The sequence below is a fragment of the Chinchilla lanigera genome, unplaced genomic scaffold (genome assembly GCF_000276665.1).
Source record: "Chinchilla lanigera isolate Chin_1 unplaced genomic scaffold, ChiLan1.0 scaffold00062, whole genome shotgun sequence".
NCBI lineage: Eukaryota > Metazoa > Chordata > Mammalia > Rodentia > Chinchillidae > Chinchilla > Chinchilla lanigera.
The window spans coordinates 248,146-274,931 of NW_004955463.1; the positions used below are offsets into that span (position 1 = coordinate 248,146).

The 26,786-nt window shown below is 34.5% G+C and overlaps 1 protein-coding gene, 1 long non-coding RNA gene and 1 pseudogene across 4 annotated transcripts in view; 2 read left to right on the forward strand and 1 right to left on the reverse strand.

Moving 5' to 3' along the window:
- The first annotated feature begins 1,049 nt into the window (after nucleotides 1-1,049).
- Nucleotides 1,050-4,341, forward strand: LOC102003005 (annotated as a pseudogene).
- A 1,920-nt stretch (nucleotides 4,342-6,261) lies between these two features.
- Vps37a (vacuolar protein sorting 37 homolog A (S. cerevisiae)) overlaps nucleotides 6,262-26,786 on the reverse strand; it is a 30,772-nt gene continuing 10,247 nt past the window's right edge. For 2 of the 3 annotated variants that reach the window (XM_005398336.2, XM_005398335.2), the window contains 10 exons: nucleotides 25,769-25,883; nucleotides 25,143-25,243; nucleotides 21,850-22,075; nucleotides 20,210-20,280; nucleotides 15,524-15,651; nucleotides 15,380-15,438; nucleotides 15,233-15,301; nucleotides 11,064-11,207; nucleotides 9,789-9,869; nucleotides 6,262-6,856 (listed from right to left, as the gene is read on the reverse strand). In XM_005398336.2, the coding sequence (XP_005398393.2) occupies nucleotides 9,789-9,869; nucleotides 11,064-11,207; nucleotides 15,233-15,301; nucleotides 15,380-15,438; nucleotides 15,524-15,651; nucleotides 20,210-20,280; nucleotides 21,850-22,075; nucleotides 25,143-25,243; nucleotides 25,769-25,883 (994 nt within the window). In that variant the 3' untranslated portion in view covers nucleotides 6,262-6,856. The remainder of the gene's footprint in view (nucleotides 6,857-9,788; nucleotides 9,870-11,063; nucleotides 11,208-15,232; nucleotides 15,302-15,379; nucleotides 15,439-15,523; nucleotides 15,652-20,209; nucleotides 20,281-21,849; nucleotides 22,076-25,142; nucleotides 25,244-25,768; nucleotides 25,884-26,786) is intronic. The other variant, XM_005398337.2, reaches the window with a different exon arrangement.
- On the forward strand, nucleotides 6,836-21,969 carry LOC102009475. Its single transcript, XR_263138.2, has 5 exons — nucleotides 6,836-6,890; nucleotides 18,132-18,249; nucleotides 18,937-19,016; nucleotides 19,459-19,582; nucleotides 21,819-21,969. It is a non-coding gene; the product is annotated as an uncharacterized LOC102009475 (long non-coding RNA).

Consider the following 26,786-nt stretch of genomic DNA (forward strand, 5'->3'; position numbering starts at 1 on the left):
GTTTTCTGTCCATTACTCATGTCACCCTAGGAAAATGACACAACAGATGGTTACAGAATTGAACTGACTTGTAAAGTTGCTCAAGGTCAATGCCTTGGTGACAGCCCCTGTCTGAGCTACCAACCCCTTTCCCACCCCTGTCCCTGGCGGACCCAGCCCAAAGTGCAGGGCCAGGACTGGTTACCCCAGGCCTTCAAACCTTCTCAGGTCCCCTACAGACAAAGGGAGGACATAAATGATTCAGTTCACCCTCTGGCTCATCAAATCCTGGCCTACTGCTGAGCAAGCAGGTGGCTGTCTCAAAAGCAGCATGAGGCTCAACACGACTATTAGACAACACCCTTCTAATGCCCCCACCAAAGGGCACATGCATCGGGGTTGCTTATGAGAAAAACTATGACTTTCAGGAGGTTCCACTACAGAGCAATAGAGAAACACCCTTGCTCATATGACCCAATCTTGGGCATTTCCTCCTAGCATTTGTGATAAGCAGAGTTTTGGGTACCTTTAAACTGTTTACTTTCACTGCTGCATTTATTTTCATATGTCTGTAAAATTTTTTCTACTTTAATGCACTTTTAAGCATAGCTGAACACATTTCTTAGTTTTTGGACTTTAGAATTTATCAACTTTCTTTAGCATTTTCTTGAGCAATACTTCTGAAATGTCTAAGGAACATCAGATAGGGGGACAGATGGATACATAGATATCTGTAGCTTTCAGGTTAAACTCTGTGTCTCCTTGTGGTATCAGCAACCACATCCTTTGGTAAGGAAATAATTTCTCTTCTTTGCAGGATTATTTATCATAAAGTATTTGGTCTAAAAGTAGCTCATGCTGTTTTCAAAATGACTAAACATAAATACTTTGAATTAACGTCATAAAAAGCGTTTTGGCTTTCCCATAGCAGTCTAGACAGAACTACAAGGTGGTGGGTGGGGTGGAGACTGCACATATTTAGGTTCATGGACTTTGTTCAGATCTGGCAAAGCAAGAGTAAAGCTAACAGGGGGGCCTGAGGCTCCCACTGTGCGTAGCAGGGGTACACGATGCCGGCCAGTGTCTATCCCCCTGGGGCTGCACCTCCCCAAGCTGGCTCAGCAGTGGTCTGCTCTGGTTGCCGGGTGCAGCTTCAGGTTCTGCACCAAACTAGTGTTCTAGGCCAGGACTTGGTGGTCATGGCAACTACTAAACCAGGCATGAGCCACGGAGGAGCAGGCCTGGGGGCCAGTCCCAAAAGGGCCATGGTACTATTGCCTGAAGTGGTGACCAGGCCCTAAACCCTACGGCTTATTATGAGAACTAGCCATATGTACAGCTGGGTTTTTTTGTTGTTCTCAATTTTATTGTCTTCGTTATTCAGAAGACAGCTGTAAGAAGAGAAAAAAAGTTTGCTCTACAGCTTTCTGAACTAATTGTGCAAACCCGTAAACTACTTGAAAAAGAGCCTTATTCAAAACAAGTGTGACGCTTTCCTGTCATCTTTAAAGGATGCCCACTTTGAGGAGTCAACAGAATCACAAAGTTTGGAGGCAACCCATGAGAAAGCAGGGAGGGTCTGATCTAAACTTCAAAGGAAAACACTATTTCTAGTAAAAGAGTTAAAAGAAATCTAGTTAACCATTCTGAACAACATGAATTGATCACAGATATTTCCAAACAGATACAGATGAATCATAATCCCTCATATCACAAGCAGCTGAAGGCAAAGGCATCTTGAGTATATGAAATTAATGAAGAATGACTTAAGGGAGCAGTAACAGATGCTTTGAATGAAAATGCCAAACTTCAGGAGAGCCAGAAATAGCTTTTAGAAGAAGCTGCAGTATGAAAAGAGTAAGTGTATGAACTTAAAAAGAAAATATCATTAGAAGACTCTAAAGCATATGCAGAACAAGTTCTACATAGAAAGAAAATCACATCAAGCTTCTGAACATTTGCTCAAGACCAAAGACTGGACTGCTGTGCTGGGAGAGACTTAACAGACCACAGGAACCTGGAACTGGAAATGAAGAGTGAGTAAGGAAATGGTCCTCGCTTAGACCATCAGCCGAAAGGGGCTTCGAAGAAACTGGCACATGTTGCTAAGTTAAGTGCTTCTCTACAACTTTAGAAAGAGAAAGAAACTAAGTTCATACTCAAGTTATCTGAAGCAGGTAAGACAAAGGAAGATTTTGTAGAATATATTAAAAATCTCCAGACCGAACGAGCATCTTTGCAGTCAGAAAGTACAGTTTCAAAATGAGAAACAGAAGGTTTAGCAGAAACTGAAAGTACAGACTGAACTATATCAACAGAATGTGAGCACTCTGCAGGAAATTGACAGCAGAGGGAAGTTACTGGTTAAAACAAGAGGAGAAACTTTCCAAACTAGAAGAAAATATCAGCCACACAGCTAAAGAGCTGGACACCCACAGAAATCAAGCCAAAGACCTTGAAGAAGGGAAAGAGCCGCTCCCTTCTATCAAGGGCAGTTGATGTGCCAGCAGAGAATAGCACATGATCACCAGGTGGCAGCTAGGACTGCTGAAAGGAACCTTAATGACCTAAGAAAGAAAATGCTCACAATAGACAAAAATTAACTGAAACAGTTTCAATTTGAATTTAAAAGATCTTTATCCTTATATCCATACTTGGTGTTTCAAGTACTGCATTTAGAAGACAGCATTCCCTAGATGGCCAGCATCTATAAGGAAACCTTTTGGCTGTCTTTCAATTTTGTGGAAAAAGCCACTCAAACTCTCCCCTTTGCCTCCAGGAGAAGGAAGAGGCTCAAGAGGCTTAGAGAATCCTCTGGATCCTAAGCTTAGCAATGAAAAAGGAGACTCCAGCTGTGTGACACTTAACTGATCCTCACGGAGCACCCTCTGACAGTAGGTTCCTATCACCTCCAACAAATCAGGACTGTAAGATGATGATTCCTTCACCAAGGCAACCATATCCTGATCCAACTCACCCTCTACAAGGTAGGATGTTTTAATTCTGGTAGACTATCAGTACCAGCAGAATTTATAACTCTGAATATGCATTTTTTGGATATAGTAGACAGGCTAGTCTCTGCAGAAATGAAACCCAGTAGAAATGATACCAAAGAAGATCTTGGTAACCCAAGTGTCTCATTCACGTCTCCCCGCTGAAAGCAAAGTAATGTGCCTGGGCTTTGTTCCTCCATTTTCTCTTCACAGAGGTCAGTCTTTTCTCATGCATCCAAGGAGCCAGGTCAAGAGATTTTCCTCTAGTTCCTCCAGAAAACATGGAGTCTCTCAAGATTATTTTCCATTAACACATTGCTCTGGTCCACATCTTCCATTCCCAGTGAGAAATGTCTGTTCACTATGGGGTTGTCCTCAGAATGTTTCTCTGGGAGTTGTACTGTTCTCCCCAACCCTACCTGTGAAGACAGCCCCCTTCAGGGTTGATTTAGCCTGCTGCTGCACTTCCAGGGCCACAATAAAAAACCTGACTTCTATGTCTCTTCAAAAGTAATCTGGACATATCTCTCATTTTCAGTTCATCTTTGGGGATGATATTCTATAAATAAAGATGATTTAAATGTGAAAAATTCAAATCCTCAGATCATGAACCTACATTAAATATCAATTAATAAAAATGAACAAAGTATGTATTTTATTGTGCTGTATGGCAACTGCTACAAAGATCTCTTGTTTTGTTTTTCTCCAGGTAGTAGAGTTCCAAAAACAACCAGTTTGAATTTACTTCAATTCTCTCAATCACAAAGTTCACTTTATCAATCAGGCTCCATAAAAATCTTGCTGAAGAAATGGGAAGTAGATGAATTTAAATAACCTTCTGCCTCGGCTCACGGGGATTTTCTCCAGTTGGTTTTTATGCTGCTGGGAAACATCTTGAGCTGAAAGTACAATAAGACTTAGCAATACACTGATAGTGACTACTTTCTGGTTCTCAAGAACTAGGTGAGTAAGAAAGATTCAGGGTAACTAACTAGACTGTAAGCATCTTACAGGAAATTTAAGTTGTAAAAGTCATAATGAATAGATATGATTTTGGGGCAGGGATTTCTTTAGCTTTCCCAAAGTGACTGAGATAAAATAACTAAGCCTAGAAAAAGGAAGCATTCCTTAATTACATTCTATGACAATTTTGAATACTGCATGTTAAACATGGTTGGTTTAAAAAAATATTAGCATGACAAAATTGGTAACATTTATTTACTTTTATTCATTTAGTGTTACTCTGTTATTGCTTCACCTTTAAGAGAATAGCAAATTTTTCCTTAGTTTTTATCAGAGGTTTATTAAGACATGCTGAGATCTATGATGCTTTTAATTAGTCCTACTTAACTTTTAAAAGGTTTCAATATAAAAGTAAAACAGCACAAAATAGACAAAGTAGCAATTTCAGAATAGATTAATAATGTAATAAAACTTTATCTTAGTAAATATTTCTGGGTCAATATCTAAGATAGGATGCAACTAAAATTTAAAAATACTTAAAAACAAATATTTACAAAAATTCTGTAACCTTTTAAGAATATGAATCTGGAATCTCCAACTGTAAAAACTGTTAAATAATGTGAGAAAAATACAAATGAGTGAGGAGGACTTTACAAATGTAGATAATAGAATATTTAAAATTCATTAGTTAAGAAAAAAAATTAAGAGATTCAAGAAGCATGCATTTCCAGTGATATGAAGAGACTATGAACTGTGAATTCACAAAGTAACTATCCTGAGCTACATTGCAGCAGTTTTTAAAATTATTTCAGTGAGGTTATAATGTTTGGGTACACTTTGTTTCTCACAATGTTCTCTTCTATACAAAATTGGGTGGGTGTGGTGAAGCACACCTGTAATCCCAGCACTCTGGCAGTCTGAGGCAGGAAGCATTAGGATTAAAGTTTGAGCACAGCCTGTGCAAGACTCAGTCTCAAAACAAAAAATGAAAAAATGGCTGGGGATGTAGCTTAATGTAAAGACCCTGGGTTCAAAACTGGAAAAAAAGAAGGAAAAAAAAAAGAAAAAAGAAAAAAGATCAGAAGAAAATATACATTGAAAGTATACCACGATTAAAAAAAAAAAAAATGGTTCAAATATAAAATATTAGAAATACCAAGTTGAGAAAATTAAAAGTCTCATGTTTATTGACAATACAATCACTCTAGAAAAGTGTTTTTTGTAGAATTCACAAAGCTAAGTACATAACCACACTATAATACACTAATTCACACCTTAGGCGTATATTGAAGAGAAAGGAGTGCATATGTCCATTAAAATATATGTATAAGAATGTCCACAGCCACTATGTTCTTAATGTTCAAAATCTGAAAACAACCCAAATGTTCTAATCATACAATACCACTATAAGTGCAAGAAAGCACATACAACATTTCAGATGTTTACATCTATTTTTAAGAAGTTTGAGGAGAGGTGAAATGATAAAGTCAGAGTAGTCATGTTTGGGGAGGTGGTAGTGTATGCAACAGAGGCATGACAACATTTTGGGGTGCTAGGATTTTCTGCCTTCATCTGAGGAGATCACAACTATGACAGTACAACAACAAATTACTGAACACACAACAAATAAAAGAGAAAATTCAATTAAATTCATTAAAATTTAGAATTGTATAAAAGTTAAATGTTCAGTTTATTTATTACTCTACATCAGCGATGGATAATCTTTTACAGCTTTCAATGCTAACAAATATCCTGGTGTGGTACACGTACCATATGTTCGCCACCACTGTTCTTTTGTTTTTTTTGGTACCGGGAACCAAGCTCAGGACATTTTGCTCTCCAGGTAGGCACTTGTACCACTGGGCTATATCCTGGGCCCTTCTCTGTATTTTTCTTTAGGAAAGTCTAATTCACAGTAAAGGTTGGTACAATTAACTGACTTTTTTATATCTATGTTTACTATTTATTAACAAAAAGATTGCTAACATTTAGAATTTAGAAAGTATAATAATCTAACCCAAACCCATTAATGCTTATTTTAAGAATATTACAATCAAAGTTTATTTTGGGCTGGTGAAAGTTTTTTTTATTAAATAAACTATTTACTTATATTGCCGTTTTTGAGGTGGGGAGGACAGGGTCTCACTATGCAGTTCAGGCTGGTCTTGAACTCATTTTGTAGCCGGGGCTGGCCTCAAACTCACAATGATCCTCCTGCCTCAGTCTCCCCAGGTGCTGGGATTACAGATGTGCACTACCACACCCAGCTATATAGCTTCTCAAATGCATCTTTAGTTTTAAAAATAAAATAATATATAAAAGCAGCTGGTTTATTCTCTTGGTTTATTGTAAGTATTAAAAGTTATGACTTGAGATGGCATATTGGGGAGATTTGGTGTTTCCTGACACTACAAATAGTTAAAAATAAATTGCATTTATCATCCAGAAAGAAAACCAAAAAGAAAAAAAAGTATCTTTCCACAGTTGAAAATAGTTTTTCATGAAAGGCTGAGAGTAAAATAATCTAACACATAATTCCTAACAAAGAAATGATGCCACTTCAAATTAAAACTACAAATTTAAATTAAGTAGCTTTATAAAATATTGCAAACTAGCTAAAACTACATGCATAGGCATTTAATCAAGAGGAGGAATAGCAATGAAGTTTAAATATGATAGGATTTATCAACAATAAATAAACATTTTTAGTGCAAATAGTGCAGAAAAATTCCTCAAAGATCATAGCAATCATCCTAATCTGTACAAAATCAGTCTCAGTTCTATATACAATCTATATAGTATTGTATATCTGTGAATTCAGCCCCTGTGATGAAATGCCAACTTGCCAATCATAAATATAAAACAATGTGCTTAGTTCTGTGTCCCATTTTTCTCTTGGCAGTTCATGTTTTCAGGAAAATCTGGAAAGAAAGGAAAATTTTAGAAATCTAAGCTGTAAGTGATAAATTTTCATCCCTTAATGTTCTTTTACAATTAAAATTTACATATAAGATAACTTGATTAGAAGGGAAAAGGGTGAGGAAAGGATTTCAGTATGGTAATACAGTATATGTAAGCAATTTTTCAAAGTTAATTTTTTTCTAAAAAAGTTAATTTTTTAGTCATTCTAAAGTTGTGTAGAATACAAATTTGCAAAAAGTTAATACAAAAAGTTAATTTTTTAGTCATTCTAAAGTTGTGTAGAATACAAATTTGCTGTAAAAATTAGCCCTACATTCAAGATTTCCGCTACAAATCTCAAAAAATAAGATATGAAACAATTCAGAACGGGCAGTAATGTGAAGCATGGGGAAAGATCAGATGAATTTAAACTCAACATGAGAAATGTCTGTCACCCTCTTCCTTGGAGTGTACTTCCTTTTTTGGGAGAATTCCCACGTTCTTTCTCAAAGTCCACTCTTTCAACCCAGTGGGTGGGACAGAGGACCACATAACAATACTAATATCCAGGCCAAACTAATTACGCCAAGATGTACATCTCACCCCTCTCTTTCCTGAAGATTTGTGTTAGAACACAGAGAACTTTTTGAGCTGCATTTTATTCATTTTGGCTCTATAATGTATCCTTGAATTATCAAATAACCTTGGTTTTACTTAGGCTTGCTGGGGTGAGATTTGCTCTTGCAACCAGTCATTCCTAAAGCAATAGAGATGGGGAGGGAAAAGGAAAAAGATCAGGTGAACAATGACGGGTTGGCAGAAGGTAAAACAGGACATGTAGGATAACACAAGGGGAAAATGGAAAATGAAAATGAAAGATCTGAAATATGTGCCAGATTATAAAATTTTAAAACCACAGAGAAATTTGGCACTTATACTGTCCTGCCTAGTGTCTCACTATAGCTTTTGCAGCAGGGTTTTATGACACATGTGGTACTCAGGAAGATCACTTGGTTAATTCTGTGTAGGAAGAACACTAAAATCAGGAAGACCCATCAGAAAATTACTGGAGTAATCTGGGTGTGAGATGAGATAGAGACAGACTGAAAGTTCATTTTAAAGGAAGAAATTATAAGACTATTGAACAATATGTCAGCCAAGCAATATGTCAGCCAACAATGTCAGCCAAGCATACCAAGCAATATGGTATATGCTACACATCAGCTGAGAGAAAGGAACTAATGATAGTTAGAAATTCTACTTTTTTTTAAAGAGAAAAGAAAAAGTAACAACAACCAAGACAAAAACAAAACACTATAAAAACAATAAAAACAATACAGAATTTCAGAATAAGGTGATAGGAATTAACAATGGCTGTTATATTACATATTGTTATCTTCAACAAAGCTGCTTAGATTACCACATGTAAGAATGCTAGATTGATCAAATAAAGAGAATAAAAAATTTTTAAAAATTAGAAACAATACACAGTTTCACTAGTCAAGATAGTAGGGATTCAACAATGGTTACATTGCATATTGTTGTCTTCAAATCAGTTGTTCAGATTACCATTTATACTCTGTCAAAATTGGTCAAAAAAAGAAAAATTTAAGCATTAACTGTTCCTTTCAATAAACCAAAAGACATCAGCAATACAATTATGCCAGCTATCCTTGTATATCCATATATATTTTTCCCTTCCTTCTTTCTTTTCTTCTTTCCCTCATCCCAGTTGTTCCTTCCTTTGAGCAACTTCTTTCACTTTCACAGTATCTATTGTACCTTTCAGGTTTTATTTACTTTTTCAGGTTCTTACACTACAGACAATATATTTACACATACAGGTCTGGTTTATTTCACTTTTGAGTATGGTCTCTAGTTGCACCGATTTTCCTGTAAAAGCCTTCAGTTTATCTTTTTTCTAGCTGAGTAATATGGCATTGTATGAAAATACCACATCTTTTTCATCCATTCCTCAGTTGATGGGCATTTGGGTTCTTTGCAAGATTTAGCTATGGCAAATTACACTGCTATAAACATGGGTGCACATAAATTGCTGTGGTATGATGCTTTCAATTTTTCTGGAAAAATACCCAGAAGGGGAATAGCTGGGTGGAATGGGACCTCTAGTCCTAGTTTTCTGAGGAATCTCCACATTGATTTCCATAATGGTTATAACATCAACAGTGGAAAAGGGTTCCTTCTTCCCCACAGCCCCTCCAGCATTTGTTATTGACCTCTTGATGATGGTCTTTCTTTCTGGGGTGAGACGGAATCTGTGTTGTTTTAATTTGTATTTCTCAAATGAACAATGATGTTGAACAGTTTTTCATATATTTATTTGTCATTTGTATTTCTTCATCTGAGAAGTGTGTAATCATCACAGATGCCCATTTTTGGATTGGGTCTTTGAATTTTAGCAGGGTATGATTTTCTTAATTCTTTATATATGCTAGATAGAAGTCTTTTGTCTGAGGGGCAGTTAGCTAAAATTTTTTCCCAACTTGTGGGTTTTGTTTTCATTCTGTTGGTGATTTCTTTTGATGTGCAAAAATTTTTCAATAAGATGAGATCCCAGTTGTTGATTCTTTGAAGTACTTCCTGTGCAGTTTGATTTCTGTTGGTGAACTCTTTGCCTACCCCTATGTCTTTGAGGTTTCCACCTATTTTCTCCTCTAGATCTAGATCTAGTGTTTCTGTTTTAATATTTAGATATTTGATCCATTTTGACTTTATTTTCATGCTACTTGTCTAAGCCAATATCCAAAAGATTACTGGTTACATGCTTGTTTCTACACCATCATGTTTAATGTAATACAGAACATGTTACACACATAATAGCTATAAAAATGGAATTACTCTTAAAGCTGTCTAAACAAGCACTGTGAAGAACATTTTAATTCAAAAATACCTATGCAAGAACCCTGAGACCTGAAACCAGAACAGACTTACCTATAAAGGAGCATGAAAATGGCTGTGCATTGCGATCACCTGCTGAAGTTTCTCTTCCTTGGCTCTTCTACAATGGCAAATCTAGAAGATAAATTATTTAAAATACCAGTCACTCCTCCAAAAATACAAAATACAGTGTTATAACAGAATTCTAAGTAGGATACCTTTAACCTGTTAACTTTAAAGTTTTAAATGTTGAAGGAGTTAATACTTCCCATCAGAGAAATATTTAATTTTATATGGAAAAGTCTTTACCTTCAAACTTTCAGTGTAAAATAAACTCTCACCCTTTATATCAATTCTCTGAGTATTTGATTTGAAATATCTGTTTTTTTAAAAATATGGTAAAAATTCTGTTCTTGTTAACCATGAAGATAAATATAGAGTATAAAATAATGGACTAGAAAATCAGCGCCTTATTCATACTGCAACCTAAGCAAGTCATTATCTCTCTGCACTTTTCCTCTCACAAAAATTAGAGATGATAAATCTGCATCCCAATAGCCTTAACGTGATACATATGTCATATATATTTCATAAATTTACTAACTAAAGATTATTTTTTGTGATGTTTCAGAGAAAATAGGTAAAAATCTGTCAGGCGTGGTGGCACATGCCTGTAATCCCAGCACGCGGGAGGCTGAAGAAAGATCGCTGCAAGTTTGAGGCCAGCCTGGGCTACACAGTGAGTTCAGGACCAGCCTGAACTACATAGAAAGACCCTGTCTCAAAAAAACCACCTCCCCCAAAAAACCCCCCAAAACCCTCACAAACAACAACAACAAAACAGAGAAAGTAGGTAAATATTTAGGACTCTATTAAAGGGATCTATTTTGGTTTTTCTTTAAATACAAGGGAAAAAAATCAGCAGAAGCTATTCCAGAATATTCCTGTTTTTCTAAAGTTTTATTTTTTAATCTGTACAGATAATTGCCTATTTAAAAAATTTATAAAACAAGCTGTTACTCAGAAGTATATAAAAACTGTTAAAACCAGACCTGTGCTGATTTACCAGCTACTACAGAGTGCTACAGTTACCAGCATTTCTGAAATAGAGCTATTACAGTATTTGATTTACCTGCCTGTGTACTCAGAACAAGCAGGTTTAAAGTGACAGTGGAATGTTGCTATCCTTCCCAACAAAGGCTCTTCAGATTCCTCTCATAGCACTCACATCTCCAGCTCAGTAACATGCTGAAGTTTTTTAATCATGACTGTATTTAAGTAATGTGATATTATGCTGTCATTCATCCTCAACTGAAGAGTATTACATACTGTTCTCTTTTCCATGAAGCTACTGAGAAAATCATCTATTTCAGTTTTTCCCTCCAAGAAATCTTCAGCAATATTATCAGATTCTTCCTCAGCTTCATGTGCAGCTACTTTCAATCTTGCCTGTAGGGTACTTGCACTACAGCTCTGAAAACAAAAATAAAAAACCTACCAGTCATTATATACTCAAATTCCTTAGAGGGAAAGAAACGAGGCAGAGGAATGGACAAGCAACTTGTTATATACCGTTTAGAGCCTCTTCTTATGAAAATGTGCTACCTTATAATGCCACTACTCAGGTCCTAGTTTGGGATATGATGCAGACAAAGAAACCAACCCCACTAGCTACAAACTACGGAATGAAATCCTGAGGGTTTTGGAATTCAATGGTTGTGGAAGGCACTTACTAAGATGGCCCCTATGATTCCCTACTTCACGGTATTCCTGTTCTTGTTTCATCTTCTCCCCTGAGTTGTGAGCTGGACCTAGAGATTTCACTTCTAATGAACAGAATATTGCAAGAACGACAGGAACCAGACGTGGAAGATGCTCTGGCAGAAGACTGTACAAAACTCTACTGAAAATACTTAAAGACATAAATAAGTAGAAAGACATCCCATGTTCATGGGCTGGAACACATAACGTTAAGACAACAACACTAACTGAGGTAACTTAAAAATTAAAAGCTATAAACTGTATTTGCAGAAATAGGAAAACCCATCCTAAAACCCATATAGAATCTCATGTGACCCAAAGAGCCAAAAGAATCTGGAAATAAAAACAATGGAGGGTTGATACTTCCTGGTTTTAAAACTTACTGCAAAGCTATGTCAACTGAAATAGTATGGTACTGGCATAAGAACATACAGACTGAGCATAATAGAAAGCCAAGAAATAAAACCTCAAATATAGGATGAGTGAGTTCTGTCAAACCTCACTCAATAGGGAGAGTCTTAGCACGTGGTGCTAGAAATGCTGAATATCTATGTGCAAGAAAATTGAAGTTGGACCCTTATCTTACTTAACAGATAAAAATTAACTCAAAGTGGATCAAAGATCTAAATGTAGGAAATGAAGTAGTTTTTAATAAGCGCTCTAGATTATTGGAGTAATAGCTCATTGGGATGCATCACAATAAAAATGTATGATATATACACTATTTTCACATTACCTTTATTAAAATTCGTTATCTTTTGTTTTGTTTTTTGAGACACGGTTTCACTATGTATTTCAGGCTGGCCTTGAACTCACTATGTAACCCAGGCTGGTCTCACAGCAATCCTCCTGCCTCAGCCTCCCGAGTGCTGGGATTACAGGTGTGCACCATCACGCCTGCCTTGATTATCCATCTTTATAAGTCTGGCTCATATGTGTGATGTTTTATTTTGCTTTTGAAAATATTATAGCAAAGTCTAATGTATTTTCCAATGTTTTCCTTTACTTAAATATTATTGAGTACCTACTATGTGCTAAGCAATGGACCAGGTGTTAGGTAATACAGAAGGGGATTAAACAGGACAAGTCCCTGCACTCATATAACCAGCAGTCTCCTGATGTGGTTCTCACACTTGAGAGTACAGAGGATTCATTTTCATTGGCTTAAGTGAGCAGATATAGAGAGTACCTCAAGAGAGGAGGCCAAAATCTAGGAGGATTTTGTTTTTGAATTTTTAAATATTTCAGTAATCACATAAGCAACTCTTACATAAACATTCATGGGTAAGAATAGCTGTTAAGGCAGAATATTTATTGGACATTTGTACTTTTCCTTGGTTAAGTTTCTTGTTTTCTCCTTTGTTTTTTTATAGACCACTAGCATTAATATTTGTGTCACATATGCTACAAATGTGTTCACTTTTTTACTTAACTTTCAATTTTATGATTTTTAACATACACAAGTTATAATTTGTATATAGTTAAATATATCACCTTTTCCCTTTGTAGTTCTACCTCTTTTATTATGCTTAGAAAGATTTTTTTCCACCATAACCTTTGAAAACTCCTACGAGTTAGCTGACTTTTTATGGTTTCCACTGAAAATAGTTTTATCTGTAATATCTTTCTATGTCCTTTATGCTACAGGAATCTAACACTTTCTGGAATGGATACTGAATAGATAATCAATTACATAATTTGTTGAATCCTCAATTTTTCCAGTAATTATTCATATACCAAGTCTATTTCTGAATTACATAGCCTTTTCCACAGAATTACTTTTTTTGCCTACGAAACTATCATTTTAAATAATGAGGGGCTGGGCACCAGGAACCAAACGCAGGACCTCATGCTTGCCAGGCAGGCACTGTACCACTGAGCTAAATCCCTGGCCCCTAGAATAAATTTTTTTTTTTTTTTTTGGTTTTTCGGTTTTTTTCCGGTACCAGGAACCGAACTCACGACCTTGCACTTGCCAGGCAGGCACTTTGCCGCTGAGCTAAATCCCCAGTCCCCCTAGAATAAATTTTGATATAGGAAAAACATTGTCATTTTCATTATTTCTTTTTGGTTCAACCTCTTCCTACTTAACGCATTTGGCTTTTCAGATAAACTTTATAATAATCTGCTAAGATATTTAAAAAATACTTTGGGGATTTTGATTGGAAATTTATTTCAAATTTGCAAGTTATTTTAGGAAGACTGAAATCTTTGTAGTACTCTATTTTTTTATTTTATGTATATTCTATGTTGCTCTACAAGAGTATGCTTTAATTTCATTAAAGTTTCCTCATGTAGTTTATTGAGTTCACTTCTAAGTATTTTATAGTATTATTGATGTTGAAAATTATTTGTTTCTCTATTTCTTTTTGTAGTAGTAAGTGCTGAAACGTAGGGAGAAACTTTTCTCTAGGATTTTTTTAATTGATTTCTGGTACATAACTGTTTTACCTCTTCATTTATAGTATACCTCTTTTCTTTGTCTTATCTTATTGCAGTGTTTAGAATCTCCTAAGCAATGTTACAGCTCAGTGACAATGGCGCATTACTCCCTTATTTCTAATGTTCAGGAGATAATGGAAATGCTTAGGCATTAGGTATGGCATTTATTGTTAGTTTCTAATCTTTTTTTTTTAAACAAAAATTAATTTCTATGTGTAGCTTACTAGAATTTTGTGTCAGGAATGATGTTGACTATTGTGAAAGATTCTTCAACATGTACTGACTGAACTGCGTACTAAAGAGTACTTCTGCTGACCCTCACAGGGGTTCTTGCTGATGTTTAATTCCTAATTCTCATACTTCCTATTTACATGACCTCAAGGAAATTATTCAACCTTGCTGTGCTTTGGTTTCCTCATCTGTAAAATGGAAAATAAAGGAAAAAACTACTTCACAGGATTCGGGATAATAATGACCCAAGATGTATAAGAAGTATATTGCTTTGTATAATATAAAACACATACTAATTGCTCAATATGAGCTATTCTTATTTTATTGTAAAGAATGATTACATTAGGTGAAATACATAAATTTATATTCTCTTTTTATATCTTTTTGGCTATTGTTTGTTTTACTTCTATTTTCCAAAATTTAATTTTAAAAGAAACATAATATTATTAACTATAATACTGCTTACTGGTATGAACTGCAAAGATTATATCCTTTTTTGGTTTTGTTTTTTGAGATAGGGTCTTGCTACATAGTTTGGGATGGTTTTGAACTCACTATATAGCCTAGGTCAGTTCTTAAACTCATGGTGACCCTCCTTTCTCAGCCTCCTGAGCACTGCTGTGCCTAGACCTCCATTCTTTTTTATTTTTAAAAGATTGATTTTTTTAACCGATATAGGTTAAATTTTATAAGCTATCTTTCACATAATATTACTTTTTAATTTGCTAGCTTTTCATTTAAGGTATCTGAACTCTTACAAGTACATCTAAAGTTAAATTTTTTTTATTGTTACAAGGGTTACACAGCTTCTACAACTCACTCAGAAGTTACTTATGAGAGCTTTTCGTATTTTTCAGTTTTAGAATCAGACATGCCCTTACATGAACACACTGATTTACCGTATACCATAACTGGGAACTATTTATGTACATTTAAAGGAACTAAATCTGACAAAGGTAGATGCTTAATAAACAGTTTCCTATAAGAATGAGAGTAGAAATTTGGTCCGTGGACTTTAGGGCTGGAAGTTCTTATGGGAAAAGAGAAAAACTGGACAACCTTACCTCACTAAGTTCATGCTGCCTTTGCATCTTCTTTTCAAAAGCAGATTTCATTTGTGTAAGTACCTCATACTAAAGGAGAAAATAAAAGCTGCTGTTTAATTCTATTTTCAAAGTGTATAAATCCTTTCACAATATTCACCAACTCACCTTATCCAAAACAGTTTGCCTTTTTGCTTCTAAACTGGGTTCCAAAAGGAGATTTTTTCCTGTAAGATAAATCTCTAGTTTATTTCCAGGTAATCACATTTTGTTTTCCTCAAGAAATGCGAATTGCAGGAAAGGAAGACATACTTGCTAATTCCTCAATACTTTTTACTAAGTCATCCTTGTCAGTAATAATTTGTTTTAGTTGAGGCAAAGTCAGAAACTGTTCTAGTAATACTTCCTCTTGTTCATTCATATCTGTGAGTTGTGACACACTAGAAACACAAAAGAAAAAAAGGTTAGTGAATATCATTTACTTTTCTCCATATAAATATTCATAATTTTTCCGTTTTAGTTGAAAAAATTCTAAATAATTTTCCATAAACATAAAAGAATGCTACTTGTAATCTTAAGAGTAAATAACAAATCAGTCATAGTCTAACATAAAGTAGTCTATAATAGATTCTCTTTCAGGAGATACTTATTAAAAGGGGAATAGCTGGGTCAAATGAAATTTCTAGTTTAGTTTTATTGGGATACATGGGTACCCATGTTTATAGAGGCACAATTCATAACAGCTAAATCTTGGGAGCAGCCTATATGTGTATCAACAGATGAATAGATAAAGGAAATGTGGTATTCATACACAATGAAGCACTACTCTGCCATAAAGAAGGATAAATGTGAGTCATTTGTGGAAAAATAGATGCATCTTAAGACCATAATGTTAAGTAAAATAAATCACATACAAGCTTAAATATTGCATGATTTCTCTTATATAAGAAACTCAAAATATAAAGAAAGTACAAAAGTAAAATATAGAGAATAGGAAATAGGGAAATAGATCTTTTGCAAATGGGAAGTAGACCAAGAGATGAAGGGAAGGGGAAGAAAAGGGAAGCGAAGGGCATGAAAAAAGAATTAAGGTGTGTTATGTACATGTACCAACTTCCCACAAGGAATATAATCATTATGTTTTGCAAATATACACTAACAAAAAATAAAAATTGGAAAAAAAAAACCCAGATTCTCAACAGAATCTGGAGAAGTGAATTCTGATACACCAATACATTCACTTTCTTTAAATTGACAACTATGAAGCCAGGTGTAGGTGTTCATGCTGTAATCTCAGAACTTGAGAAGCTGAGGCAGAAGGATTATCAAGAGTTTGAGGCTAGCCTGGGCTACACAGTGAGGTCTGGGCAAGCTTGAACTACATAGTGAGACCCTGTCTCAATCAATCAATCAATCAATCAATCAATCAATCAATCAGCCAGCCAGTCAGTAATTGACAACTGTGATGAAGTGTTCACCATTATATAGTGACCTAAAATCAACAACAGTCTATTTAACTTAGGTAAAGAAAAAAAAAGATGAACTACATGTTATAGTTTAGACACAGAATGTCCCCCTAAAGTCTTGTGTGTTTAGTGTTTTGGGAGATAACTGGATCATGTGTGTGCTATATGCCACCAGTGGATTGACTTACTGATAAGCTCATAGATAAACGTGCTTTTAGGAGTGAGGCCCGGCTGGAAGAGGTACATATGACACTGAGTGTGCTCCTTGGAGGGTACAGCTGCCTCCTTGGCTCCTGCTTCTCTCTCTCTCTCTCCTTCCTGGCTGCCATGAGGTAAGCAACTTTCCTCCAAGGTATCTTTTCTAGCCTGGAGCTAGTCCACCATGGATGGAATCCCTCTAAACTGTAAGCCAAATTAAACCTCTCCTCCTTTACATTGTGGGTGATGAGTATTTTCTCCCAGTGATGGAAAAGCTGACTAATACTAATTATTCTAGGTCTCTCCCTAATTCAGCTGAGGCTCCTTAAAACAGGAGAGCAGTAATATAGTTAGATACTTTTTCTTAATTGTTTCTTTTTTTTTTTTTTTTTTTTAGTGTCTTCTTGAGATAGTTTTCACTATTCAGTTCAGGCTGACCTTCAACTTGCACCAACCCTCCCACCTCAGCCTCCAAAGTGCTGGGATTATAGGCATGTGCCACCATGCCCAGACTTAATTTTGTTTGATTGCTTTAGATTATAACTTATTCTACAACTTTGAAGATAGGAACTGGTCTTGATAATTTGTGAAAGTTAAGATGTTTAAAAGTTGGCCTGGTGGCACATGCCTGCAATCCCAGCACTCTGAGAGGCTAAGGGAGGAAGATCACAATTTCAAGCCCAGCCTAGGCAACTTAGTAAGAAATTCTCTTAAAATATATAATAATGATAGTGATAATAATACTAGGAACTGGAGATGTAACATAGTGTGAAGACCCTTGGTTCACTCTTCCGTACTATAAAAAAAAAAAAAGCTATGTATTTCTTCCAGAATAATAATGAACATATCAGCATTATAACAGATTCAAAGAAGTAAAACTCTACAGACAGGCTACCATTAGAAACTCTCTCCTTTTTTTGTTTGTTCTTTTGTTTTGTTTGGTACTGAGAATCGAACTCAGGACCTCATGCTTGCCTTGCAGGTGCTGTGCTGCTGAGCTATACCCCTAACCCTCTCCCTCTTTTTTCATTATGTGTATTGTTGAGAGGTAAATAGCATCAGAAAAAGACCGCAAAAGTTAATGCTGGGTATGGTGGCTCATGCCTGTAATCCCAGCACTTGGAAGGCTGAGGCAGGAGGACTGTTCCAAGTTCGAGACCAGCCTGGGCTACAAAGTGAGCTCAAGAATAGCCTGAACTGCATAGCGAGACCCTGTCTCAAAAAGACCAAAAAAAAAAGTTAATATAATATTTCAGTTTGAAAGAAGCTTTCACGGGAGACTCTTCTACTACCAGCTTGAGGCCTGGTCAATGCCTGATTCCAGAGACACATTAGCCAAAACATCGTCAATAAAATCTCCCTAGACTCCATAAGGTAAGTAGTTTCTGCTACTATATCAAATTACTGTAGGACTACAAAGGTAGAGTGCATGAGCAGCCATGACAACCTTCCACTTTAACTTCTATGTCTATTTAGCTAATAGGCACATGGATGTCACCGTAAAAGATATAGAGACATATATGTCTTGTATATATATATATGTGTGTGTATGTACATGTAGTCATAAAGTATTAAAAGAAAAATAATGGAATTCTACACCAAAACCAAAAATAGGTATCTAGGGTGAAAGAGAAAACTACATAGAAAGGACACAGATGGAAATATATTTTGAATATATCTTGTAGCTTTGACTATAGAACTACATAAAAACATTATGTGATTAAAAAATAAAATACAAAAGGGAATAAAAGCAGTCTCCAATATTCCAAAACAAATGGGTTGCTCTGCTAATTAGTCTATTTCTTCCAAGGTATTTAAGCATCCAGAGAAATATTATTTGAAGAGACTTATTAAAAAATAGTATGTGACTGTACATTCTGGCATGATTTATCCTAAATACAAAATAACTATGAAAAAAACCCTTAATCTGCACTCAATGATCTTAATAGGAATATTAGTACTGCTATTTTAAAATACAAGTGCCCTTTCAGAGAAATGCATGATTCTAGGTCTGGGAAAAGAAAGGTTCATTCTGACCCCACAGTATTTTTTTACCGCCAGAAATGATACAGGAGCCAATTTAAGTTTCACCAGTGGGACAACTTCTGCACCTCACTAGTATATCAGCTCATTATTCTGAGGTAAGTAAAAGGAAAAATGCATTTATCCTGTTTTCCCAGAGTGAAGTGAATTTCAGCATAACTAACTGCTTAAGGAAAGCCCTTCAGTAAAGAAATCTGGGTAATAAATTCTGGCAGTAGGACTGATAAAATCATGGAATCACATTTGCAACTCTTTTTTTTTTTTTTTTCCTCTGGTACCGGGAATCGAACTCACGACCTTGCGCTTGCTAGGTGGGCGCTTTGCCGCTGAGCTAAATCCCCAGCCCCCCACATTTGCAACTCTTAATGAAAAAACTGATGGTCAATCATTTTAATAACTTCAACCCAATCTCATCTTAAGTCATTACAAATAGGGCAACCAGACATCATTGTTGCCTTATGTGATGTAATAAGAAGTATGTACTAACTAGCAAAAAATTGAACCTAAATCTAATCATATTTCACTTCTATTCACCAACAGCATGAAATATGGGAAATAGAGGAATATCTTCCATGGTACCACAAAGATCAATTAGGCAAAAACAAAATATGAGAGAATCTCTAGGACAGATGACCAATGTCTTAGAAAACGTATAATGATGCATGTATGTACATATATCTATGCATATATGTGTAAGTGTGTAAATACATTTGTGTATCTATGTGTATGTATAAAGGTGGAGAGAAATGATTCATGATTAAAAGAAACTTAATAAAGCCAGTATTCAAGTGATATAGGTGGGCCTTGTTCTAAATTCTGATTCAAATTACCAATAAAAAATTTTAATGAAGATACTGAGGAAATAAGATAATATTGAAGAATTATTATTGATTTTACTAAGGTATGATGAGGATATTGATTGAGGTTATGAGAAAGAGAGATTGACAGACAGACAGAGACAGAGAGAGAGGCTGACCATACTCAGTGCTTCCTTTGTATTGTCAGGAATATTGTATTCAGAAATAATTTTCGAAGAATGCAAGTCATACGTGAGAAAGGACTTGTTATCTTGGTAACTATTATATCATTCCTAGCATTTAGGGTAGAGACTAGTCATTACATAAACACAACCTATAAGACTTAAAGCTGATGTATAAAACTTTCCCACTAAGATAATTACAATATAGGAATAGTAATTTAGAAAAGTCTTTTAAATGGATATACAATTATTTGATTTATATTTATAAATAAAATAGACAAAAATCTCAATTTTATTCTCCAAGATTTTTACCTTAGTTCTGAGAGTTCTGGAAATGCATCAGGAACATCTGGCATCTTGTAACCAAAACCATTTTGGCTTATCTAAAGAAGAGTTTTACAAGGTGTTAGTTTCAGCCATCTTTCTGATTGCTCCCATTTATTTATGAAAATAATTTAAAAGTACTTCGTCCCCAAATTGTTTTCATTATTACAACTTCATCTTTGTCTTTCCCATTGTGCTTATGCTCCCCTTCTTCCTTCTGGCTATTTTTTTTTCAGTGTAACATTCATGTAAGGTTACATTTTTGTAAATCTCTTTTTATAGGGTCCTAAAGGAGCTGCTATGAGCCCTTTCTCAGTCAAGTGTATGGGTATACAATAAACCTCAAGTGCATCTGCAACAAATGTGAAGAATTACCTATGATAATTTGATATAGAAAAATACATTTTTATTAAGTGAAATACATAAAATATAAAAAAACCTTAATAAATTGTCAGTCATCTGAATAATTATATATCTAAGACGAAACAATAGGATGAACACACTATCCACTGTTTGAATACATATATAAAGAAATACATGATTTTTTGTTCTTAAAGACGGTTGAGAGGTTGTCTTATAATTTTGCGTATACTAGTTGTTGTAGTTTGTACATAATCTTCATTAACACAATGATGAAGTTTTGAAAAAAAGTACTCTTCAGTCTATATTTTAAATGATTATAAACTCAAATTAGTAATGTTGCATATAATAAAGCTTTACAATGCTTATATATTATATGAGTAGTATTCACCATGGATTAAAATTGAAAGTTTTAAAATTTTTAAAAATATTTTATGCACAAAGTATTAGTATCTCCCTTTCCAACATCTCACACTTCAAGTTAGCAAATTTAGAATACATGATTTACAAACCAATTGGATGCTTAAAGCCCTTAATATGCTATACATACCCAGATCAATCTGGCACTTACCTCTCCTATGTGATCATGTCTTATGCCTTTGTCCATACAGTGTATGATAGCCAAAGAAATTATAAGTGGCTTTACAAAAATACCATCTGGTTTATACTGCAGTACCTTTGTCGATGTTACTGCCTCTGATAGAATGTCTTATATAACCTTTTATTATTCTTCCAAATTCATTACCATTTTTTAAAATCTGGCCTTCAAAGGGGAGTGTGGTGGTCTATGCCTGTAACCACAGCTGCTTGAGAAGATGGTCAAAAGTTTGAACCCTGGGCTGCAAAGCAAGACACCCTCCCCTAATCTGGCCCCAAATATAAATTTATTCATTCATCTGCCTCACTTTTATTGAGCATCTACTATTGTATCATATGTGGTTTGACTCAGCAGGAATGAAAAAAAAAAATCAGAATTACATTTCTGCAAAGGTATCACTACCAGTTCTATCTTGGTCTCTGGGAACAGTGAACACTCCCTCAACTAGGTCTCTACCACAACTCTACTGCCGCTTGTCTCTGCAAGAAATTCCCTATATGCAATTATTTAGTTGTTGACTACCTCACTGATTTTGTTACACAAGTTGAGAAACGTGATTTAAAATTTCTATATTTTGTACTTAGATTAGTAACTGGTACATAATAATACATGTTTGCTGACTGAATGTATATTTTACAGGTGCAAAACATAGATTACTGAAGATACCAACCGGTGTTGAACTGTCTGTTGTGGGGATGGGCAAAGGCAGACTTGAAAGGACACCAAACGAAGGAGCAGCAGGCTTGGCTGTAGTATAACTCGTTGTTGAAGAAGAAACAGTGTCAGCAACAGATAAAGAAGTGATAGTCCTGTTAGCTTCTTGTGGAGGATATGGAGGAAGAAATGGAAAGCGCTGAGATGCATAAGGAGGCATCCCACCTGAGTTACTATACAAGCTAAGGAGAAAAAAGAGAGAAAATGTTAGGAGTAAAATAGGTAAAATTATCCATGAGTTGTTCTAATAACAATGATAGATGGAAATCTATTTTTGGCAGGTGAAGCTTGTTGTAACTGTGACTGATTAAACATTACATAAAATGATAAAAAACAAGCCTTCCCAAAAAAGAACTGTAGTCCCTTGAAAAAGATAAATGCTCAAGAAAGCATAAAATCCCACTAGCCAGAATTAAAGTGAATAGAGGCTATTTCTGAATTTTCAGCATTCCATGGCATCAGTCAGTTTCTTCACAGAGAGACAGAGAAACAATATTCAATTCAGGAAGCATATTTAACTGGATGCTGCTTAGCTTTCACTGTATTTGGAAAATTCTAAGACTGTTTTCTAGAAAATATTAAAGAAAAAGTAAATGTACAGATGAGCTGTTAAAAGTATTAAAAAAGAAACAAATTCCTATGTAAATATTCATATACATTAAAAAAGTGATGTGGCCTTACATACTTGTGATTTAACCAAAGAATATCAATATGTGTTTTTCCAAAATAATTACTTTACATTTAACATTTTCCCCCTTACGTAAATTCAGAGAACACCAAATTATGAAAGAATTAAGGTATTCATTCCTAAATGTAGACTGAAAATCATCTAAATATCAATACCTGAATTAACAGTAAGTTTGAGTCAGTCACTCTTATAAAAAGTAAAGGATTTATGGTTACATCTTAAAACATACTATTAACGATGAAATATTTCACTTTGTATTGAAACATGTTCCAAAATTGATAAAATTTAAACAATTTTTTGTGGGATTACTATTGTTTCATTTTACCATATAAATTAACCAGAGTTGCAAGTTTTATTGGAAGAAAACATTTATTACAGATTTTTGAAGTGTTCAGTAGCAACAATAACATTTTTATGGAAAGAATAGATGAGAATAGAAGATAAAGATCTGAAAAAGGAGAGTATAGAAATATACTGTCATTCAGCATACTAAATTAAAAAATCTTAATAATTAAAAAAACATAGCACAGGTGAGTGAATAAGCAGATGGATGGAAATAAAAACAATAAAAAGTCTAAACACATATGGGAATTAAGGTACAATAGAGAAAGACACTTCTATAAGTGAATAATAGTCAATAAATAGTTTTGAGATATTTGGACAAAATTAAATTAGAGTCAGATTTGAACGTTCACAATATGATAAAAACCTAATGGATCAAGGATTTAATTTTTTTTGTCAAAACCCTAAAAGAGCTTGAAGACATAATTGGGAAATTTCAACTTTAAGGTGGAAAGAACTTTGTGTGACCCTAATTCAGAAAGTATAAGAGAAAATAATAATAAATTCCACAATATAAAAGAAACTTTGTATGACAAGCTGCTTATAAAAATTAATAGGGCTGGGAGTTTAGCTCAGTGGTAGGGTGCTTATCTAATTTGCCTGAGACCTAAGCTTCAATCTCCAACACTATAAAAAACAAGACAAATGTGAAAATATCTGAAACTAGTACCACATATAAAAGGATAATTTTTCAAATGTATGAAGAATTCATACAAATTGATAAAGAACTTCAAATATAATAATAAAGTAGAGACTAAAAGGCTGTATACAGGTTACAGAAAAGAGAGTATTTTTAAAGCTTAGGAAAAGATGCTGAACTTCATTACTAGAACATAAATATAACTAAAATCATGCTAACATATAATTTTCTGCCTAAATATAGGCAAAAGTCCATTTTGACAATATAACACATTAAAAACAAAACAAAGAGTATGGGGAAATAGGCATTGTGTATAGGAGTAGAAACTGGTACAATTACAAATTATACGAGGGCAATTTTGCAGTTTGTCACAACTATAAATGTGCAGTTACTTCTAGAATTTATTCAACAAATATGCAAACATTGGGGAAAAATATTTAGTAGAAAAATATTTACTGAGGACAATGAAGATGAGTTAATCTTTTAGGAAAGATTAAAACAACACCAAACAACATGATCAAACAACAACAAACAACATGTTGTTTGGCAACAACAAACATGATTAAAGTTTTACTGGTAATAAATTATAGTACATTCATAAAACAAAAACTCTGTATTATAAACATTTTAAATGAATTTCTCTGGAATATTAAGATCTGAGTATTTAAGATGTGGAATGTTAAGATTTAAGAAAACAAAACCAATAAAAAATTGAGTATCTGTTAGCTCCAGGAAAAAAGTAAAATGGTAACACACTTGGGTCAGCAATAAATATTTACAACATAATAAAAATACTAAGTATGGGGCTGGGGATTTAGCTCAGTGGCACAGTGACTGCCTGGCAAGCGTGAGGTCGTGAGTTTGATTCCCAGTACCGGGGAAAAAACAAACAAACAAACAAAAAAATTAAATTAAATATTTAAGGGCTGGGGATATAGCTCAGTGGCATGAGCGCCTGCCTGGCAAGCGTGAGGTCATGAGTTTGATCCCCGGTACCGGCAAAAAAAAGGAAAAAAGTAGTAGAAAAATACTAAGTATGGACTTAACATAAAAATGATGTATCTTCAGTGGAAGGATGAAGAGAGAAATTTTATGAAAGATAACTACAGACCTTATCTATTATAATAGGAGGTGAACAGATACTATCTAAAATCAAGGGAGAGCAGCATGAACATATTATTCAGAAAGATGAAGATATACATTAGAAGAAACAGTTAAAAGAGGAAACTGAAGTTGCCTCTGAAGAGTGTGGACATATCTGTACGAATTTCGGGATGGAGAAATCAGAGAACTGTCTTTTAACATCATTTGATTTTTTTACACTATATATATATATACACATATATATATATATAAAATTTCCCCCCACCTCCACTCAGACAGGGTCTTGCTCTGTAGTCCAGGCTGGCCTTGAACTATGTAGCCTAGGCTGCCCTCAAACTCATAGCAATCCTCCTACCTCAGCCTCTGAGTGCTGGGATTACAGGTGTGTACCACAATGCCCAGCTTATACTATATTTTGATTTATATGGTAAATGAAAATATATGCAAATTTTTTATTCAATATGAATATACTTACTATGGAAATGCTGTTGAAGTAGGAGCTAAAACTGGAGGATTCTTCCAGAATTCATCCAACAGACTCTGAATAATTTTTCCAAGATCTGAGTGCATTGTAAACTGAAAGTTACCACAATACATGATTAGTATCACTTTTAAAAAATATTATAAAGTCTCATTGGTGACCGTTATTCTAAATCTTAACCTACTTTGAAGGTTAAGAATTAACATAAAAGTGAAAGATATTGTGTCAACTCAACATATAACAGTGATAAATAATTTACAACATTTCTTGTAGTTTGATACTATAAATATCTGGCAATTAGCAAAACAGGTTATATGTTCACTCAATCAATAATGTAGGTAAAATATTTCCACATTTCACTGTTTACAATTTGCGAGTTCAAAGGTAGATACTGAGAGTACATTTAAGTTACAGTCCTTCATGTTAACCAATCATCACGTCCAGACTTTAAAGCATAGTATTAAGTAAACATAGTATTATCAATTATATAATGTAAAATGCTTTTTGGGAAATTATTAATTCCAAAATGAAATCTAAACTGTATTTCATGTTTCTAAAACATTTAACAGAAAAGTAATATACTTGTTATATTACTCCGAAGTAAATTATAACATACATACATTGCTTACTAATGGAGAGGTAACGTATACTCCTTGTTTATCCATTAAGTGATGTCGTATTGGTGGATAAACACTGATCACTGGTTTTTCCTGAGGAAACTGTGGAGGAAGTAATCTGGTAAAGATGAAAAACAAAATCAATACCATCTGGTTAAAATCCTAAAAAAAAAGTTAAAAGTAAATTAAATTTTAACATTTTATATGGATTAATTATTTAGTAATAAGGGCTCTGTTATGGTTGTAGAGTTGATTGAAAATATATAACCTTCTTAATGTGAACACCTTCAATTACACAGGAGTTTTCTGACATTCCGATTAATGTTTTTCAAACACAATATACCAGCCTATACAAAAATCTCAGTTAAAAATTAGATCAGGCATTTATTTTAAGTTATTCATGCACAATCTGGCCATTTATTAGATCACAGGTTCTAGCCATATAGGTTTCTGGTGCTTTTTAAAAAAATTTTTGTTATGCTGTCAATGATTATTTCAGAATCTGTTCTATTTCTAAAGATTAAATAGATAAAAAGGAAAGTACTAGGATTAAAATATTGTATCTGTCATCATGCCTTGGTTCTACTTGACCTCTTCTAATTGTCCTAATTAATACCACCTTCCCAACTTTGAGGTCAACCACACGGTTTCAAGTAAAGTACATCTTAACACAATAAAAAGTGAAAAATTTAATCATTTTTTGAAATACTGCAAAATTGAAATTAGCAGGTGAAGTCTTTAAAAATGAATTTACTGAATATAAAACTGTGTTTTCCAAATCTCTTAAACTCAGCATATTTCCCTTTAAATTGCCTATGTTTCCCTGTTGGCAGCATTGTCAAGGAGAAAACCAAGTCACTTGTGGTGACTATAATCCCAACACTCGGGAAACTGAGGCAGGAGGACTGCCATGAGTTAAAGACCAGTCTGAACTACATACAAAGACACCAGTTCAAAAAAATAAGAAAAGAGGAAAGGGAAGAGGATGAGAAGAGGGGAGAGAAGGAGGAGAAAGAAGATG